Below are 21,671 nucleotides of genomic sequence, written 5' to 3'. Positions count from 1 at the left end.
GACAGGCGCAATAGTTTGCTTCAAAGTATTCCCACACCCAAGCTTTTGTATACGGAAAAATCCACGAGGGTCACATGACACGAACATTTTGCAACAAAGCAAGGCTTTGATTAGATGTTGAATATTTAGAGATGATGTAACGCTCCCCCTGTTCCCCCCCATCATTCTTGAAAAACTCTTTGTGAACTAAGCTATTGTGGCGGAATCAGTGGCATACAATAAACTCAACCACTAAACAATATTGTTTATCATAGACACTGGACTTCTGAGTAGAACAGAACTTAAGTTAAACAAACAAACCACAAAGTCTTCTGGCAGATTCAGAGGCCTAGATTTTTCAGGTGTAGAATAGATGTTGGTTTTAGCATCTCTTACCCACAAAGGTTTTTGAAAGATACTCACTTGCATATATAGTTTTATTAAAATGCAGCTACCTTTGGAGTAAGGAGTGACGGTCAGGCCCTTAGTTGACATTTGGAACCTTGGTAACACAGGTTTAGCCTAAAACTGTGTCTTAACGTGAACTGATCAGCATCATAGAATCTTTATACATGTGTGTATGAGTATTCTGAACCTGAATTTGTATGCTTAGCTGGGGATGTGGTGGAATATGGACACCGTTATTTTTTTCTTTCTAGAGTTTCTTTAATTTGCTGAGCATGTGTGCTCCACTTTACTTTTCTTGCCTACCTCCCGTGTAGCAGAGGCTACTTGCAGGTTCATGTATTTCTAATTGTTTTTTAATCTTAGTTCCATATAAACAACTCTCTTTGCCTGTTTGCTTGCTTGTTTTTTTGATCAGCTTAGAGTACCTCATTAGAAGAGATTTCTGCTTGGATGCTGCCAGCTGATTAGAAGAGTACACCAAGGTTTTGTCTAATCTCTGGTGTGACTGTCATGTGCTGCAGCAAGGAAATGGCTTTGGAAGAAGCAGCCAAATCTGTATGGGTATTAAAACACGTTGAGGAGACTAGTATCAGTGGGGATCAAATGGGCAGCCATTCAGCGCAGGGAGCTTATTAAAAGACAAGGATTAACTTTGCTGTTGTTCATGAGGTCATAGAAGTGGTAAGGGATTTCCAGGATGTACCTACCCTTAAAGGCAAAAAATGCCAGCTGCAAGTGGAAAATACTGTCTCTGCCTCTACTGCAAGCAATTGATCTGGTTCTCTTCATCGCCCATTTATTGATCGTGCTCTTCCGCATGATTGCCTTTTGAGTGGGAAGGCTGTCATTACCTTTTAGTCTAGGGGTGGGGATAAAAGGGATGCTGCTGAAGAAGCCTCCAGCGTTAGAGGGGGTGAAGTCACAGGAGCAGATCACCATGGTGGAACAGACAGACAGGTGGGCTGGGGGGGAGCAGGGGCTGTATTTCAACGACCTCCTCAAGGCTGGGCCTGGGGAACAGCCTGGAGAAGTGGCATTGAAGTAGGAGCTGGAGCTGCAGCCAGGTTAAGTGATGTCCGACATCTTTGTTGTTAAGAGGAAAACTGTAGCAAAACCAGGTATTTTCCATGTCACGATCAGAAATTGATTGAGAGGCTACTACATGCGGTGGAAGGATGGCTTCAGCTAAAGGCAGAAGCAATACTTCTTTCCTGGATTCCTTTTTTGTGTTCTTAACTATGTGTTGTCAAAAATAAACTTGAAATAGTGGGGAAATGGTGGCAGGTTAACTGGTTATTCTACTGAATTTACATTGATTACTTAAAAAACAAAAAGGGGGGGGGGGTATTACATGCCTAGAAAGCAGAAATGGCTATTTTACTGCATATTGCCGTCTTAGTTCTATAGCAGGATTCTGTGGACCTGTAGCAGTCTGGAGTAGATGACCTTTCCAGATGGTGATATCAGTCTCCCTCTATGTTAGTTATGGCCTCATTTGCTAGTAGTTCAGGGCAAAGTTCTCCATCAAGTTCATAACTTGGCTTCCATGTGTTGAAGTTCAGGATGGCATGACTTTGCTTCTGGTACAGAATATCAAAGCGTAGGGAAATCATTGGTATATCCGAAGAGCATTCCATAATGTTTAAGGCATTTGGTGGTACTGACAAAATGAGGATGTCTGCATTCATCATGGATGAGCCTGTTGTTGCTTTTAAACATTGGAAACTGGTATTCTCAGCTGTTTTCCCTATCTTCTGTGCTCCCAGTGTCACCAAGTGCTCAGTTACAAGAAGCAGCTCTCTGGTCAACCAACCAGAAGGATCTCAATTAAATTTGCTGGTAGGCTAAGAAAGCCTCACAAAAGTTTGAGAAGGACAGACAAGTTCTTTTGTAACATCATGAACCAGTCCTAGCACAGCGCGCGTTAATGAGGCACTAAATTACTAGAAATTGCAGTTCTTAATCTGTATAGCTGAAATTCCTACGTAGATGCAACTGAAAAGTCATTGGAAATTCATTAAATGTGAGTAGCCGCAGAAGAGTCTTGCAAGTGCTGCATGTGATGGAATACTGGATCCATGTGTACTTGATTTGCTGCACTACAGCTACACTGATTATTTGCAACTACTTTCATTAGCTATTTTGGGGAAACGACTTCTCTTTCCTCTTCCCACCTTCCGTTGTCTTGAAGTGACAGCATCTATCTCCGTTCCAGTGTTAAACTTGTGTTATTTAACAGGACACCTTTTACTTGAAAGTGGCTTCTGTTCTGACCATAGGAGGTTATCTGAAGTTCTGAAATAAGAATTCTCCTTTTTCATTGTGAGGGAGAGCACTCTCCATGGTGAGAAAACATACGCTTTCGAAAAAGCGGGGCTTTCTCTGGGGAAAAGCTGCAGTGACTTCTCACAGACTTACAGTTGTCTTGGCACTCCCAAACAGGAAGCAGTTGTGTCAAGTTGTGTTCCCTTTGCTTCCATAAGCTTAACTGCTATGTTCCTAAGAATAAAGTCTAAACAGAGTCACAGTTTCCTAGTTAGTAAGGAGGAACCTAATGTTGCTGGTCACAAGCATGGTGTGTTTCTGAAAGGTCCTTTGATATTGTGATGATGAGAATGATTTAAAAGTCTTAGTATTTTTTGTTGGTGGTGATGCAGAAAGGCTGGAGTACTTAGATTTTGCTGCAAGCCCAGATGCCTGTAAGTTAGCCTCTGTGTAGAAATCTAAAAACATTCCTACAAAAGGGGCAACTGTGTGTGCACTGAGGTGAAGTGAGTAAAATAGGAGAAGGAGCACTTATGAATTTCAGTTTGCCATCATGAACCACCAGCCTCTTGCACTTCCACTGCAATATCATCAGATCAGCTTCACCCACCGTTTCCTACCTTCTCCGAGTTATTTTGTCTAAATCTTTCCTAGGCCTCTCCTCACCAGCTGCTGTGACTGATCCAGATACATGTTGACCCAAGGATATATTTTTATGCAGACTGATCGTAATGCATCCAGCCCTTCCACAGATAGCTTTTGTTCAGTTCTTTTAATTTAAAATGAACTTATTTCAGTTGTGTGTAGCAGTAGTGTACTGCTACACAGCGAGCACCCCTTCTAGCGGTGTTATATATCCTTTTGTGTATCTTCAGGATTTGTTGCTGCTCTTGCAGTTTTGTGAGAAGAGTGGTGGTGAATACCTTTCACCTGAGACTGGATGTTGGCTCGATTCCCGCTGATAGGCAAGTGTACTGGAATGCTTATTGTTTGGCTCAGGTGCGCTGTTTTTGATATGCTGCAATAACAAGCAAGTCCGGTATCATACAACTTGATTATTTTTCATTAATATTTCAATTCTGAATGTTTTGTGCGGTTTCAAGCAGTACACTAACAAAATCTTGTCCTCCCCAGATTTAAACTTTTGTGGTGTTGGATATTGACCTGATGTTTGATGTTGTTCTGGTCAGTATAGACATGTGAAATATAATTTTCTGAACTGTCAGTACAACTGGCAGGAAGATCAAAGTTACAAGCAGCTGATCTCAGATGAGAGATTATAGGGGTGGGATAATCGGATAAAAGGCAGTTGAAGAAATTTGACACTTAAAATACTTTTTGTAAATCTGCCTGTCCCCATGTGTCCTTGATTTGAGTAGTAGAACTTGTGAAGCCTGGGCTCCTCTAGTTGAGGTATTTTGAGGGAAGCTACGAGATTCGGAAATTTATTGTAAATAGGATGTCTAAAAACTGATTACATGAATGCAGGTGAAGGTTTGTATGTGGAAATAAGTGCGCGCGACTCTTGGCTGATCATTAGTATTTTGTTACTTTGTGTGTTGAGCTTGTTCATATTTCATAACAACAGTATTCCTGAAATGCGTGTTCCTCTCTTCCTATATGGAGAAAGAAAATGTGTTTAGGGGAGATGTTGGGTATAAATGGAGCTACTTCTAGCAAAAAAACCAGAAACTTGAGATCAACTAATATATCAGTCAAGGGGATTTGAAATCAGCAACAAGTTACAAAGACACTTCGTGCTGTCAGCCGGCTGAAACTTGACTCGTTGATTTACCACAGGGGCTGCTGAAAACAGGAATTCTGTCTACATATTTTTTTCTTGCTAATTAGGTAGAAATACGTAATGATGCTGAATTTTTATTTTTGTCTTCAAATGTAATACTGCATTTACATAACAGCCTTTTCTTTTTTGTGGGTGTTTTCCACATGAATAAATGTAAAATTATAGCAGAAAATTTAATATACTCAGTGTCCGTGTGTGTGCGCGCACGTGTGTAAAACATAGTGATGGAGGTGAGCTGATCAATAGGGGAGGGAGCTTTAGCTATTTAAATATGGTATCAGGCGTGGAGGGAAACTATATCCTCTGGGGAAGAATTAGCTTCCTTGCAACAACTCTAATCTTTCTGGAATTTGTCAGTTTTTGCTTTAATGCTATTTATAGTGCAGCATATATAAACATTGGCCTGTGTTTAGGTGAAAACACAAAGTTTCATTTGAAGTCTGATTTTGTGAAGAGCAGGTTTGCTGCAGCAAGCTTTCTTAAAGGTACCCAAACAATTTCAGATTCCTCCTTCAGATTCAGAGCAGTGTTGAAATGATAGCTCCTAGTAATCCAGTTCACTAAAGATGTGTTTTACATCTGTTCTGAAGAAAAGCCAGGAGGTGTGGGGTTTTTTTTTTTTCTTAAAGTTTGGATTTGACCTTAAACTTCTGCCATGTGTCAATCCCATGGTTTTGATCTCTTTTCCTCCTCGTGTGTTACCTGGTAGACCTCCCATGTTTTCCCTCACTCCTATTTGGGACTTTCTCACACTGCTGGGAGGGGAGGGAAGTTATGGGGAGCCATGAGAGCAGAGGGGGAGATAGGCCTGGAAGAACTGAGGAGGCAGAGGAGGCACTGATGGTGGCCGGGGCTGTGCTATCTGTTCTGAACCTTCATGGTGCTGTTTGTTCTCCTCTTCCACCACATCTGTGTTCTCTTGGCTTGCACCTCACAGTGACTTCCTAATAGCAGTGTTCCCTTCCCTCCTAACAGCTTGCTCCGTCCTCTCGTATTTACAGCTGTCGAGGCTAACACCAGCTTCTTTTCCAAGTGTAGGGCTCATCTTCAATTTTAGGTGTGGTATCCAAGTGTATCGGGATAAAAACTGGGTGTCGTATTTCAGACCATGTTTCAAGTAGTTTGGTCTTTTATCAATGAAGCATGAAATTAAAGATTTGCTCTTAATGGTCTTGTGATCTTTGGGAATGTGCTTCAATTCTAATGCTAGCTTTTCCTTCCGTCCCTTTCTTTATCATATTATTAGAATTATTCACAAAGATTATAATTGTGCTTGTTGTGGATTACTGCTAAAATTTTGTGTTCCCTGAGAAAAAATATGTTGTGGGAGTTTTGGATCTGAGCATCCTTTTAAAGCAGCAAACTCAACAGAACCTTTGTCAGGTTTGACAGTTAAAAATAAATTTCTTTAAACAAACAAAACCCCAACAATAATCCAAAGAGAAAAGCTCACTAATAACTTAGCTTTTGGGAATGAGGCTTTGTAATCCACACCAAATACCTTATGAGTCATGACAGAATTATGATGATGAGCAACTCTCTCCTCAAAGAGGATTTCTTGAGAGACAACAGAAAGGAATGAAAACGTATGTGTATATATATGGAACATATACATAAAAATATAAAGGTTTCTCTACTTATATGCAGACACACACACGCTGTATTATGATCCCTCATTTTGGGGCCCGTCACTGAACATTTTGTGTAACAGAAGTACTTGGTGAGTTGCTTCCAGTGTCCTAGGTGTAGAAGAATATTCAGCATAAGCAGAGCTGCCCGTCAAGCGACTGCAGCAGCCTTCAATATTGCTCCTACTCCTCTAGAGGCAGCAGCCTTCCCAGCTCTGGCACAGGGAAGTGCGTGAGTTCTTAGATGGCTTAGTAGGAAGAATTTGTTGCAGAGTGCACTTTGAGCTAAGATCACTTTTTGTCAACAAAGCTGAATGGGCATAATTTTCCATACGAGAGGTTGTGACGGATACCTTGGGTGGTAATCACAGTGCAGCAGCTGCTCCAGCACCGCACATCTGCCTGTGGCTGGTTTTTCGACAGAAGTGAGCTTGGATTTTACTCACCTCCTGCAGGTAGTAGTACCAGTGCCAGCCAGAACAAAGGCTGGTGCTCGTTTACAAGGGATTGCTGTCTGGAGCTGTTGTACAAACTGCTGGCTGCAGGGGTAATAATACAAGCACAGGGAGGTAACCTCTCATGTCATAACTGTATTTTTCTTCGGCTGGTATTTGTGCTTTTCATTGTTGGGACAAAATCTGAACCTTTCATTCTTCAGTCTCTTGAATTAAGATACTCATCTTGAAGAAAATCTGTAGTTCAGCAGAAAATAGACCCATGTGCATCTTGTGGTTTCCAAACGCCACATTTTATTTGGAGAATTTTTTGACATATTGATAGCTATGCCAGCAGCCAAACTTATTTCCACATTGAATGGCTCCTATAAGTAAACATTTTCTCTGAAAACTGCTTGGGATTTTGTGGTTCACAGAAGCTTTCTCAGAACGCAGCATGACAAATAATAAACATCTACAAAATATGCAGCGCTGGCTGTGTTTATGTGCTTGTTAGAGTGTGAGGTGGCTTGGGACCATGAGTTAGACTGGCTTGTTTTTAAAAAGGTGCCAAACACATGTTTCATTCTTTCATATAACTTCCCTGGGCTTTGTACATGAGGACTGATTTCACAGCTTGTGAAAGAAAGAGGAGAACTGAGACTGAAAATCCCCAAGAGCAGTCAGCATAAGTACGGTAATAGGGTTCTCGCTCTAATGCTTCCATGTATTGAAGCAGATTTGAATTTACAGTGACACCTGTTGATAAGTTGCATTGTCCTTATAGTGCCAGTGCGGAAACTGCCTGACAGTGACTATTTGAAGAAGTAACCGGGCTTCTTGGCTTCCCAGTTCTGGATTTTTACGCTGTCCTCCCTGTTGTTAAAGCTGTGAATACAACTGCATAGTGTCTTAAATGATATAAGAGCAGATGTGCTCCTTCTTGCAAGCCAGATAATGCACAACCTCTCCACTCTTCTTCAGTGGATGGTCCAGCCAGAACTTGACTGGTAGATTTTTTTTTAAATTTTTTTACCCAAGGCAGGGTACGTAACAGTCGATCTTTTAGTGCTGTGGTTGTCCCTGCTGTTCTAAGAGTGAACACCTACTGCATCTCTTTCCTATGAATTTAGCACTTGTGGTTCAAGGGCAGAAGTATATTCAATACAATACCAAAAAAATTTTACTTCCTTCACCTTCCTCGGACATTCTTGTTCAAATATCAGTGTAACTTATTTTTGATTATTTAGTCAATAGATTTTTTTTCCTTGTACTTTCTGTACTCCCTTCCCATTGTAAAATAGAACTGTACCTTTTTTCCCCCCTCATTGGCACAGCAGGCATAAGGAGATAGTCTTTGGATAGTAACAATTTTAAATGCAATTTAGTTTGGTTTTTAAGTTTTGAATTGGATTCAAGTCTGTATGCATGTGCAACTTGGGTAAAAATTGTAAGATAAAAAATAAAGGCATGATTCACCTTTTTTAATAAAGGCTAAAATTTAGAGTATGCTTAAACTATGTAAGTCCTCATACACACAAAAAGTACACAATGCTCCTGCTTAATAAAGTGTAATAAGTTATCACTAAAAAAGAACTAACCTTTTTTGGGGAAAAGTAGATGAAGTATAAAATGAGAAGCATCATTGTAACCATATCTTTACATAACCAATTTTAAACTTGTCTAATTTTACTTTGAAAGCCGGTTTTATGGCGTTGAAAATCACTAATTCAGAAGAGTGAGAAATCAGGCCTTAATAGCTGAGGAAAAAGTTAATTTTAAAAAGGGAACTCATCTTTGAGGGAAATGCTACTGCAGCTGTTCCTCATAGTAAAATAAAAGTATGAACAAATGTCTGTCTGTTCCCTTTGCCTTTCATACCTTTTGAGATATTCAGTAAGCACAAGTAAATATTCCCCCCGCCCCGGCTGTTCCAAAGAATAAGACTATGAATTTATGGTTAGTTAACTTGAGCTGTCTCAAAACATTTTACTTGTACATTGTCTCACCATTATGGGTAACTCATAGAAAACCTCTGCAGAGATTTCTGCTTGAGGTTTGGATGACAAGCTCTGGTTGCCAATATTTTGATTATCAGTTTAAATAATAATAAAACAAAGTTCTGTTTATTTGTTATGTTACTGAAAAGTTATTTCTCTGAAAAGTGGGTGAAACAAAAAAAAAAGTAAATTAAAAAAAAAAATCTTGGAGCTGATGGGAAGAAGTTTGACAGGCTGTGGAACTATCTGAGGCTACACCTCACCGCCAGTTCGCAGCCGTTGTTGTAGTTGCTTGTGACTTTGTGCATAACAGACAAGTAGTATCTTGTAAACAGCATTAAAGTTTTCTTGGGCTTTTTTAATGCCGTTTCGTGGTGGGAGTATTTTCACTCTTACCCAGTATGGTAACTGTTCTGGTTCGTGGCGTAACCAGCATTTGGTACGTGTTACACTTCTAACACAATTATATGTTGCTGGGAGTGTACATACCTGTGCGTTTGTCTTGAGTATGCTTCATTTATTACAGGGCCTAATTGTGGGTAAAGCTTTTTAGTTAACAACTCTGTGGGTTTTCAGTTAAATAATTTTTACAGAAGAAATGCTGCACAAGGATATTTTACTTTAGGATCAGTTGAGTATAACTGTTGCTTCATAGGGTAGAAAACTTAAAAAATGCACACTGAGTTTTCCATATCTGTCTCAGGCACCTAAATAATACATATAAAGGAGTTTCATGGAGTTTAGTGGTGTAGAATTGTTAATTCAGTTTATAGCTGTTCATCTAGGCTATTTACATTTCCAAATCGTGTGTTTGAAATGGTGGATCTGGAAGAGGTGCATTTATGTGCTCATGCCTGAGTGGAGTTGTTCTTGACCCAGAAGAACTCGGTGATACGTTCTCAGTCGTTGGGTGCAGTGAGAACTCTTGCTAACTGAACTCCGAAGTAGCCATCGGACTGTAGGCAGTGACTTGCTTTGAACCATCAGCAAGCATAGAGAAGCAGGTTGAACGTGAGGCTGTCGACTTCACTTCTTGTGTCTTGGCTGCTGAAGCTCTGTCAGGTGAGCTGTGTGTGGTGGCCATAGCTGTTTCACAATAGAGAAGTTGCAAAAAAATTTCTTAGTGGTTGTACTGCTGCACAGGATCTGCCACAGTTATATCCAAGAGCTTTCTGTGTCAAATGTATTGGCACTAGCCATTTTGTTAGTGGAGACTGCTTTCTTTGGAGCATCTGCATGAGTTTACAGACGAGTTTGAGGGAAAAAAAAAGAAGTTGCAGGTAAATGGAAGTAAGGGATCTTACATAATAAGAATTGACACTTTTGGGAAGACTTTATAGGCTGTTCTGCGGATGGCGGTACTAAATTAGTCTCTTTTTCTTTGGAAGTCAGTTGCACAGTTTGAATTCTGAGGACAGGTTTGTCTTTGATTCTTACATGATTCATTGTACGTGCTGTCAGCCCCTTCATTCTAAATGAGTACAGTTTCCATGGAAGTTCATGAATTATTTCTTTGTTTGAACAAACTTGTGTCCTTTTGTTTTGGTCTTCAGAATGTGTATCTTAATGTTTTTGTGGTGGTTTTGTTTTCTGACATAACTTTATTCCATGATGTTAAAATCTCCAAGCGCTTAATGTAACTTTTTCAAAAGGTTCTGAAAAGGTTGGATTATAGTTCATCTCTTTTAGGCAAAAACATTATTTCTTTTCTCTTACAGAACATGAATACATTTTTGATTAAATCCTTTTTTGTCTTCCCTCTGTTCAACAGAATCTGTCTATGACCTTCTCCCAAAGGAGCTGCAGTTACCACCTTCCAGAGAAACATCTGTAGCATCCATGAGCCAAACAAGTGGTGGCGAGGCAGGTTCGCCGCCTCCAGCTGTAGTTGCTGCTGGTAAGCATTCTCATTTATTCAGTTGCTTTGTTAAGGTTTGTAACATTCTGGCCAACATGAACAGTGCTGGCAAAGTTTTGACTGTAAAAAAAGAGCTTGTGGAGAAGTAACAGAGTTCATTCTAGGAGAATTTAGGTAATAGAAATTAAACTAAACTGGGTGATCTAAATTATCAGGTATTCTATGTTAATGGTTGCTGTATTTTATATATATAAATCTTCATAAGAAGTAAGTTTTCTGTTTTGCTATTCTGTTATGCAGCACAAGCCTGTTAACTCCTAGAATGCACTCTGCCTTCAGAGGTAATAAACACCAATTTGGAACTAAGGCACAATGCTGACCGACTGTAAAGCAGTGAATTCTAGCTAGGATAAAAAAGTGGAATGGGAGATTGCATTTTGGGCCATGAAGCTTTTACCAAACTGTAAGGACGAGGAAAGGTCATGTTTTCCTTTAAGAGATCTGAGAAAGCTTAGTATTTAAACTCCATTCACACATAGCTCTCTATTGTAATGTATTACAAAATTCTCAGATGCATGAGAATATAATATATGTCAGGATGGCACTTTTATAAACTGATAAGTTTAAATTAGTTATTTTTCTAATTGACAGCATATAAAAATGAGGCATGACCTTTTTATCTTCATCTTTATCTTACTCCCAGTCATGTTTTAGACTTTAGTCTAAGGACTCTGTCATTGATCTTCATTAAACGTAAAAAAGTGAGGGTTTAAGGGCAGGCAAAGTTCTGATTTGTGAGGTTAGCCTTAGTGCTGGTTTGCATCTGGAATTCTTGTCAGTAACTTGTATATGTTAGTAAACATCTGTGCAGTGAGGAAAAAAGGGAAAATGATCATGCTCATGACTGATGCATCTTTCTTCATTGGATAAGCGGGGTTTTTTTGCATAATTTGATCCCCATATTTCTTACAAGGTCACGTTCCGCTTTCCTAATTGGCCTTAAAATGTTGCTTGAGAAAAATGTATATATTTAAGGTGAGGATTCAGGTAGCTGCATTATTCTTTGTTTCTCTCTGTGAGTTCATATGCATTAAATGTTTGTGTGAGAATGTTTCCCAGATTTGCATGGTACAGGAATCCTGATCAGAAACCGAAGTGATTGTAGACTTGTCAGAGAAACTTTACAGCACTGCTCACCATTCATGTTTTGCCAGACCTCTTCTGAGAGAACCTGTGGATTTAACTGTGCACAGCGGAACTTCAGTCACTGAAAGAATTTGATGTTTTTATTTATTCTATTGAAAGGATTTGATATTTTTATATCACTCATTCAAAAAATAATTTGGGCATATATTTCTAAAATCAAGATACTTAATGATCGATTTGGTTCAAAGACATAGCAGCAACCAAATCCTGCAGAAACATGTATCTTAAAAACAAGCGAACAAAAAAATCCCACAAACCCTGTTACACTCTAAATCCACAGATAGACGTGAACTGCTAATTAATTCTGTATCTAACAGAAAAGACTTAAAAACTTGAATGGAACTAAATGTCTGTTACCTCCAGGTATTTAGTGTCTGCTAACAGCCAGTCCAGTTCCTTTTAAAAAAAAAAACTAAGAATGTTAGCTGTGTTTGGGTTAAACTGCAGCACAATTTTCTTGAATGAAAAACTTCAAAAAATAGTGTTGAGATTTTTTTGTTAACACTGAAGGGAGACCTACTCGTTCAAATAAGAACACTTTTCAGTGTCGGAGCTAACGTAGTTTCACAAAGAGTTTAAGCCGATACCGCTGCCGACAAAAGAGCTTTTCATGTGCGTGCTGCAGAGTGCATTGGATCGAGGACCTGCTCCAGGTTAGAGTTGTCCCAGGTGGGTCCACTGCGGGTCTGCACAAGTGCTTTTGGTGGCACAAGGAAAGGAGTAATACGGGGAGGAAGGAGCAGTCAGAAGAGGCGGAGCTAGCTTCTCTCAACGGCTGTCAGTTTGTGCTGGTTTAAATTGCCTACTGAACTGTGGCTTTGGAGACCTTCCATCAGTGTTGTGACGTGACAGTTAAGTTTCTGGGTGCTGTTAAAATCAGGATCAGAAGTATTAAGCACAAGCAACTGCAGTTCTCCCAAGTTTTTAAAAATTTTCTTTAAAAAAAACCTAACCAACCAACCAAAAACCCCCAATCAGAGCAGAGACTAGTTTTGTTTTCATTGCTTATGTCACTTTCCACTACAGCGAGGGCAAGAACAATTGAATCTTGGTCTTTTATAAACACATAATTGTGATGACCAGGATCATTCAACAGTGAGTTGTGCTGTGTACACATGTAAGGAGAGGTGAGCCCCAGCCCAGAGCAATGTAGCTGGTGCTGTTACAGGGGAGTGGGTGCCTAACTCCCGTCAGACTCGGGGAAGGCTCAACCTCAGCATTTGAATTGAGGCCAATGAATGGTATCAGATAGTTTTAGGGTAACGTCTTAGTGGGGTTTTTGTTTGTTTGTTTTTTCTCCTGTCCTCTGCCACATCCTTGAAAGAAAATACAGGCATCTTAGATAAATGTTTACCTGCAAAACAGGTCCATAGGCTGTGTTCCAAAAATATAGAGACAGAGCAGAAAGCTGAAAAGAACAGTCCCTGCTCCTCCCTCTGGTGTTGGGAGATAAGATAGACATGTATATATAGATATATAATACCCCAAGGGTGGACAGATGGTTGGGTATTTCTGGTAAGTCTGAGGCCAGACTTTTTTTCTCTTCAAAGCTGGGGACAAGCTCTTAGGAACAGAGGAAGGAACATCAATGTCTATGAAAGTTGTAGGTGGGGGTATGAGGAGAGGTGAATTTACTCTTTGCAGTGGATTGTTTTGTAGTCATAGTCCCCCTTCCCACAAATTCCTGCTGTGTAGTGGCTGATCAGGATTCCTTGTCTAAGCCATCTTGAACTCAGCACTTCTGAACTGATGCTGGTACCCGCAGCACACAGCTACCTTGGAGCAGGAGCGTTCTCCGGTGTTGTCAGTTGACTTCCAGAATCCCAGGAGCGCTTTTGCTTTTCATTGAGGTTAGCTGTGTGTTTCTTCTGCACCCAAATCTCTCCACTTTCTCAAGAGGATAGGACACAAGTCTTTTGGCTGCATTCTTGCTGTAGCTGTACCATGTTTCTAGATAAAAGGCTGTATCGTGTTTTACTATTTTCTTTAATTGTTTTGGGATTGCTATAGTGTCTCTGAAAAGTTGCTACCACATTTTCAAGCCCTGTCAGCCAGCTTCTTGTAGTAATGAGAAGTCTGGCTGGGCTGGGCTCTGATTTCTTAACAGGAAAATAGGAGGAAAATCAGCCTCGGCTTTGTTCATGTCTATATGCTTATACAGGAAAACGTAAATATATATCTTACATTTATATTTTAAAAGACCAAGATTGACTATTCATTTGCATATATCAAGTCCTTAACAGCAGACTATAGGCACATTTTTGAGGAGCTGACACTATACAGATGATAGGGTGGGGAGGAAAGATGACTTTGGCAACCTAGTGTTCCAATATCTGAAATCTTTCCCTTGTTCTGTGTAAGTCTTGCTCCCTCCCTCTCTCTCTCTCTCAATTTTATTTTTATGTCAGCCCTTACTTGCTCTAAACCCTCACTTTTTTAGGAAAGGATAGGAAAATGATAGTTCAGTCTCCGTAGTGTTGTGGGTGATCTCATTTACTCTTGTTTTTAAAAGGAAGGGCTAATTTGAAATACTGCTAGCACGCTGTATGTAGAAGTCAACTGCAGATATGATTACTCTCGATAATGAGAGGATTACGTTACAGGGAGTGATCCGAAGCGGTGAGAGCTTTTTACTACTCCTGTAATAGTTAACACAGTTTGTTTTCTGCTTCCCAAAACACAGAGTAAGGTAGTATCTGGCTGAAATTCCATTTACTTGAGGCTTTTCTGTCAGTCGCTTTGCTGTGGGGTTTTGTTCTGTATAAATCACATTGTAGGTGAGAAATACATATTGCTGCAGTTAACTTCTCTGTTTTTTTTGGAGGAGCAGGATGGGCTGTTTTTAGCAGTGATGACCTCGCAGGGGCAGACTTCTAGTTCTTCCATTTGGAAATTTGTTTTGTGATTTACAGAACAGTTTTAAGAGTATTAAAATGGAATGTTGCTGATTGGATTTTCATTAATTTGTTAATAAATGTGTATCTCATTCATTAATCCAGACAAAAGAGGTATTACCCACTCTGAATATCAAACAGGCAAGTATAATTTAATAGAACTCTAGGATTTTCAGCTGCGATGTTCACAACCTAAACTGCTATCTCAAGCTTCTAATTCTGTTATTCTTCTGGAAAGCAGAAGGGAGGAAAAGGATCTGGTTTTACTGCTAGAAACTGTTCTCTGTGCTTGCTATTTGAATGACAAGTGTCTTTGTTCAGGGGACAGGAAAAGGAGGATTTTGCCTGGTGCGGTACCATAAACACATTAAATATGAATCATCTTCTAGACTCTTGAAATGCATGAGGGTGTCATGCTGAGAAATGTCATTGTAAGCTGTGCCTGGAGACTTCTTATATGAAATAAATGCGCCTGAAGCTTTAATAATGCCTTCTACACAATATTTTTAAGCTCCAGTTGCAAGGAGGGATGCTTGATTCTTTTCAGTTGGTTCTTAAAGGTTGAACAATTCTTTTGTGTTGGTCAAGACACATTGAACAAGTGCTTCAAATGCTTAAAATTCACACTGCTAATTTAAGTCCTTTCTCAAAGGTGTCTTTCTAGTTGGTAGGCCAACACCTTATTCTTGTCTTTTGGGGATGATTCAGGAGTATTTTCGACTACGTACTTTAAACAAGTGTTGCATTTTCATCTTTTTATCTCCAGTAACAGGAATGCTCAAACCTTCTGAACCCCACTGAGGAAAACTGTTACAGAAACTTGCTTCTCTGCTTATCATCCGTTCATTCTTTCTGTAGCAGATCTTGGAATGAGCTTCTTCAGCTTGTTGATGATCTCTTAAGCTGCTCTCCATTTTCCACAGAGGCTAATATGTATCTTCCCATATTTTTTGTATTGCTTCCCAGGACAGTATTTCCTGCATCGTTTCCATTCTGACAGTTCCCAGTTCTTATCTCAAATTGAATTCTCCACAAAGAGTGGTGTTCTTGCTGTAACAAAAGGGGAACAGATTTTATGCCACTGAAATGTATTTACTGATCTCTTTTTGCATTCTTCATATTTGGATATGATTAACCTGTGATGTATTGAATTTTTCTGGCTCCCAAACATCTATGATTGTATCCTGGGAAAATATTTGGTAAACGATGGAGCTTTACCTTTTTGTGGGCATGTCAATTTTGTGCTCCTTTTTAATTAAAGGGACAAACTACTTGTCCCATACAGGAGTAATTGGCTTTTTTGGTCAGAGTAGTTATTGAAATACTTGCTGTAAGCATTTTAGTCATTTTAATTACGAAAATAGGGCTTTGCTTCTCAATTGCTGCTGTAGAGAAATGGATAAAAATACTTGCATCATCTGTGGGGTAGCGACTGGGTGCTAAGGGGTATGGGTCATGTTTTCCACTGTCAGGATAAGGCTTTTTCATCATTCTCAAGCTAAAGATTCTAATAAAGCCTCAAAATGGAGATGTGGGGGTTTTTTAAATTTTGTTTTTTCTGAGTAGCTAGAGTCAGGCTTCTTAATTTTTATTTTTAATGAAAATATTTTGTCAATTTATCATCCTTCCTGGTGTCATTAGTCAGTTTTTCCTGTTGATACAGAAATAATTACCAGAGATTTCAAAGGGGATATCAGTGCTGCTACTAACTCTATTATCCTGGCCTTATAATTACATGTTGTAAACAAATTATCAGAAAAAAAGTTTCTTCTTTGTAGTTGGCCTCCAATGCCTGTAAAAACTTTCATTTCTTTGTAGGCTTTTCTCTTCCTCTTCCCACCGCCCTCCCAGTTGGAAATGCCTTCCTGTAATTTCCTAGGAGGATGTCTTCCAGGGATTTCTGTCTGCAGTGTGCTTGCTTCAGCCATGTGTCGCATACTTCTTTCTTACAGAATTAATTTAAACCAGATCCTAATGCTCTTTAAAAATGCATCTTCCTGGTGCTGTATATCAGTACAGCATCCTGGCCGCTCTGGCTTGTTAGCACTAACATATATGTGAACAAGTTTTAAGTATTACTCCTGGCAATAGTGTGTGCCTGAAAGAGCTATGGCGGAGCTAATTGCCTTAGTCTGGGAGAGGCCGGGCTGTGATGAAGTACGGCTCCGGGGCGGTGGAGAGGTTCCTTCATCGACCAACTGTCTGCTGGTGAGAAGTCGTTGCTGGGAAATGCAAAAGAAAAAGATTTGTCTTACTGTTTCCGTTTTACAGAAACTTTTTAGACAACGTGTTCTCCGCAAATTCAGTTAAAACATTGTAGTTGTATGGGGTTGTATGTGCGTTGAGTGCATACCTGCTCCTCTGCATGGAGCAGAGCTTCCTTATGATTACCTATAAAGGATTATATAGATGTACTCTAGATCATCTCTTTTTTTCTAGATTAAGTTTATTTTCAGTCTTCCTGAATATCATATAGCCAGTAAACCCAATTTTCCAGGACTGCTCAATCAAACACAAGCTGTTTTATCATTCTGAGAGGTTTTTTATGGCAAATTCTTGCATTAAGTGGCTTCTATTCTTACATCAAAAAGGCTTGAGAATTACTTTGTGACAAGAGAATTCCCTGTTCCTTAATGAATAATGAAAAACCAAGCCAGTGAAGGGCAGAAAGAGAACAGTTGTATTGTACTATTATTTGGGCACCTCCTTGCAGCATCGAAGACTTCATGAAGGCCAAGAGGAGTTCTTAATTTCTTAGGAAAAAACCAACCATGTATCTAAAGAACAAAAGAGTCTGTTTCTTAAATTAAAGTGTTCTTTGTTAGATCCATCAATCCTGCCATCATCGTACAGTCACTCTTTTAGGGTAGCAGGCTGTGGAGGGAGCTGAGGAGATGACAGGTAGGGCTTGAAGAAAGCAGCTGAGGGTCCTAGAGTTCTGACTTGCTTGAGTGCAGCCGGTTATCGCTCTGAGTGGGGAAGGATCTAAGATACATGGAATTGGTGTGTGTGAGCCACTAACAAAAGTTCTACTTAGATACCTAAACTTGAGTGTTAATTTAATAACGGATGTCATTTATAACAAAACCAGATTGATTGATGTATTTACCCAAAGTATAATGCACTGCTTGGTTCAGCATGTGAATGTAAGGGGAATTTACACTGTTGGGCTTAATGTAAATTAAATTAACCTACCTATCTTGAATCTGAGTGTTTTTAATAACTGGTGAATTGGATTGCTTTATTATATTTGCTGGGATGCTAGTTTTTTTCTCTATTAATACACTTAACTTGCATTCTAGCTTCGCCATTCAGAGACAGGCATCGAGTGGTGGGTTGTGTGACAGTGTCTGTCAATAGTGAAGACAAATAGTGCCAGAGACACTTAACCCATCCAATCTCACCCAGGGTATAGGTCGGTCTTGTTTTCAGACTTCTTCATAAGTCTCTTTTCTTTCTTTCTTTTTTGTTTATTTTTGTTTTATTTCTAAATAGTGGATTGATACTGATTTGAAACTAAACTTTTTGGAAAAGTTTTTGACCTTACATCAGTAATACAAGAAGAAGAAAAGTAGAAACCCAAGTTTGGCATGTGAGGTGTTGAAAGCAGGTTTGCAGCCACTTTGTAAGTTCTGGTTTTTACCTTTAAAACCTTTGGCAACACAAGGGTTGATGGTGGAAATTTTGCACATAGTATCCTTCTGGTTTTGTTCTGAAACTGTTCTTCTGTGTCCAGTGGTTCAAATAAACCAATTAACGTACAAAAGTCTTATCAAGAACATGACACGCTAGATAAATTAACAAATTGAATAAATGGGTATACTTCGTATATTAAGCTTATACACCACCTAAACCTCACCCTGTGTGGTGAGTTTTCATTTTTGACATGTAATTGTTTTCTGAACATAGCATAGGGGATCGCATGGGATGCAGGCTAGGTTAGAGAAAAAGGCGAGTTCCTTAATGGCTTTTTGCTAGTCCTGGCTGTTCATGCACAGGTGGCTGAAAAACTTGTAAAACCAAAAATACTTGCAATTTATTTGCATTCGCAATCTTAAACTTTCCAGTCTGGAAAATGACTTGCTTTGCACTCCAGCTGCAATGAAAAAAAACCAAACCCAACAAACCCTCATCAGGACGCTATTTGTTTCTTTTTGAGAACTTGGTAATCCTTGTTGTATTTAAGGATCTCTTTGGAAAGAATGAACAAGGATTTCAGGATTGGCTCTACATAAGTGTTATCTAAAGACAAGACTCCCTCAATGCCAAGTAGTGATATTTTTTTTTTCCTTTCTCCTGCCTTTCAGACCTTTTTTTAGAGGCTGAATGCCTTGTTTGACTTCACAATATAATAGGATATAGAAATATATGTCATTGCCTTAGTTGCTAACTCAGGAGGTAATAAATTTTCTTTGTACAATGCTTTCTGTTATTGAAAAGAAAAAGACTGCACTGATTTGCTCATGGGGATGCTCTTTGCTATGTGTTCCCTTAGTCTCTGATATTCTATTAGCCTGTGATTTTTAGCAGCATGCATTTGTGCCACATGTGTGTTGCATCCCTTCTTCCACTGCCTGCTTTTCGGCTGCTTTTTGTTGTCAGAGAGAACCTGAATTATTCAGTCTCTTGGTTGTGAATGTAATTCTGTTCACTGCCTGAAAGTGAGGTAAATGTTTGGGAGCGGTAGGCACCTTTTTAGACTTTCTGGGAAGGAAATGTACAAATGACTGGTGTCACCAGCAACTGGAATTTCTTTGAAATTTAGTCTTCCTAGGAGTAGTGCGGAGTAATTGGTTATCTTTATTTGCATTCTGAACTCCAGCACTAACCACTTAGTTTGTTAGTTCTTGGTTATTTTCTATCTTTCATTTTACACATTATGGAATTGCTTGTTATTGATGTGTAAATTATGATGTCCAAAACAGAACCAGGACTTCGTTATGCTGAACTGTTTGATATCATTCTGACTCTCAGAGAAAAAAAACTTGTAGGACAGGCAACAAATTCTGAATTATTTATTTCAACTACTGTACGTGTTACAGTGATGGCAGTGAATAGATTCAGGAGGTTTAGTTTCAACAGTGATCAAAATTGCTCTAATGTGGAAGTACTTTTCTTTTTTCTCTCATTTTTTAATTAAGAAAAAGGAAAAAAAAAACCTCGTGATGCTGGTGCACGTTCCACTTACAATACTGTGGCTGCATACTTGCCATAACATGCACTTGGCTTCTATTCAGTGTTATTGCTCTGAAAGCAATTTTTATTTTGAGGCTGTGTTAAAATATATTCAGTCTTATACTTCCAAATGTACATACTCATTTAAACTATATATTTGTCATTGCAAGCACTGTTAAATTGCAAACGAAAGAGCCACCTGTAACAATTCACCTTAACATGTGTCTAAAGAAAGTAACCTCAAATAAAAGAAATGCTTAAACCAGGAAAGGCGTGTGTATGTTTCCACTCTTAACTTGGCAGACCAGCAACCAGGTACACCCCTCACCCTGAATGTCCACTGGTTATATTTTGTTTATTATCTGCATGTTGGGGAAAACTTCATTCCTCAAAACCAGGAAATGCAAAATGCTCTCACCTTTTAAAGCAATACCAGTCAAGTTTCAATTCCTGAAAACGTTAGAATAATTTTTTTTTCTTTTTCAAAATGCAGCATATTCAACCAAGAGATCTCCTTTGGGTAGCAGATATGCATGTGTTGTCACTGGCTTTAGAATAAATTGATAAAACAAAATGGGAGCCATGTAAAACACACATAGTGGCTTATTCATTATAGTAACTTTGTGAATTCTTATTTGGTTGACCCCATTTATTTATTTATTAGTTCAAAGGAAGATAAGCTGGCTAAAGGTCTGCAGACTCTGGGAGAAAAAAACATAAATTTTACTATGTTTCTTTGTGTGACTTAAAATGTTACTAAAGCAATTACTAATTCATCCCCCAAAATAGATTTTAAATTTGTGTATTTGATTGTTCTAATATAGCCAGTTTATTTCATTGGCTGTAATATTTGTCATACTTTCTTACATATTTTAAATGATTATAATAGAGAAGACACTGGCCTGTACACACTTTAAAACACTTGCATGTTTATGGATGGTAATGGCACTCATTTGAGAATACATAAAGCTAGAGAGGTTTTCTTGCCATTACTGTTTAGTTTTATATTGTTTCAATAATCTAATCTTATTGTTACACAGGGGTGTGTCTGATAAATGGAGGAGAGTATAACCAATTTATAAGGGGCAGTTTTTCTTTCCTTTTTAAATGTATAAAGGAAAAACATATACACATTCATACACATACATGCTTTCTAACTTCTAGGAAAAAAAACCTGGAGGAGAAATTGTTTTGGATAACAATAAAGATAGCAACTTAAATATTGCAAAATGCTGCACCCTAAAATAATGATACCATTACCAGCTCTTTTAGCTCTATACCGAAAAGTATTTTGTTTGGTGATGTATTTTTTTTTTTCCCTAGGAAAGTGAGGGAAAAGTACAGTTGTTGCATTTCTGGACAGGGTATGCATTGAACCATTTGATATGCAGGGTCTGATCAGTGTTTGGCACACCTGTTCCAGTGCAGACCTGTGTATGGATTGTCACTTCAAGTTTTTCTTACAGGTCTTTTAAAAGACCTTTCTAAAACATTCCCAGTATTTGCTGCAAAAAGATAAATCTTTGGTATTAATCTATTGGAGGACAAGTCTTCCAATTCTAGAGCCCTGCTCCCTGGTTCAATGTACATAATTATTTATTTGTCAAAGTCTTTGTCATGGACAGGCAAACGCGAGACGTGCATACACTGCGTTGTACTGTGCATGATGCTCAGTTTCATCCGTTAAAAGAAGAATTGATTTTAAATGGGGGAAACACTGCCGTTCAGTAATCCAGTTCTGCAGCATTACTGCTGCGTGCTCCATGTATTCCGTTTGCAAACACTTGCATGCAGCATATGTGCTGTATGCATGCTGCATATTTCTATTTCTTTCTGTTTGAGTGTATAAATGATGAATGGAAACTAATTCTGTTTTAACAAAACAAAGTAAATGTCCCAAATAGCAACGATCTTTCTCAACTCAAAGTGGCTGCAAATCAGCTCCTAAATATTGTCACTGAAATTAATATCTAGATTTAATAGTTCTTGCCAATCCTATAAATGTTTTTGAAAAAGGCAT

General features: G+C 38.8%; 1 protein-coding gene across 3 annotated transcripts in view; it reads left to right on the top strand.

The window, feature by feature from the left end:
* NFAT5 (nuclear factor of activated T cells 5) overlaps nt 1-21,671 on the top strand; it is a 69,276-nt gene that overhangs the window by 15,582 nt on the left and 32,023 nt on the right. For 2 of the 3 annotated variants that reach the window (XM_076348873.1, XM_076348872.1), the window contains exon 2: nt 10,290-10,415. In XM_076348873.1, the coding sequence (XP_076204988.1) occupies nt 10,290-10,415 (126 nt within the window). Of the gene's footprint in view, nt 1-10,289; nt 10,416-21,671 lie in introns of those variants that run through there. The other variant, XM_076348874.1, reaches the window with a different exon arrangement.

This window comes from Aptenodytes patagonicus, chromosome 11, assembly GCF_965638725.1.
Source record: "Aptenodytes patagonicus chromosome 11, bAptPat1.pri.cur, whole genome shotgun sequence".
In the NCBI taxonomy this organism is placed as follows: domain Eukaryota; kingdom Metazoa; phylum Chordata; class Aves; order Sphenisciformes; family Spheniscidae; genus Aptenodytes; species Aptenodytes patagonicus.
The sequence above is the reverse complement of the archived record's forward strand: the minus strand, read 5'-3'. Positions and strand labels throughout refer to the sequence as shown.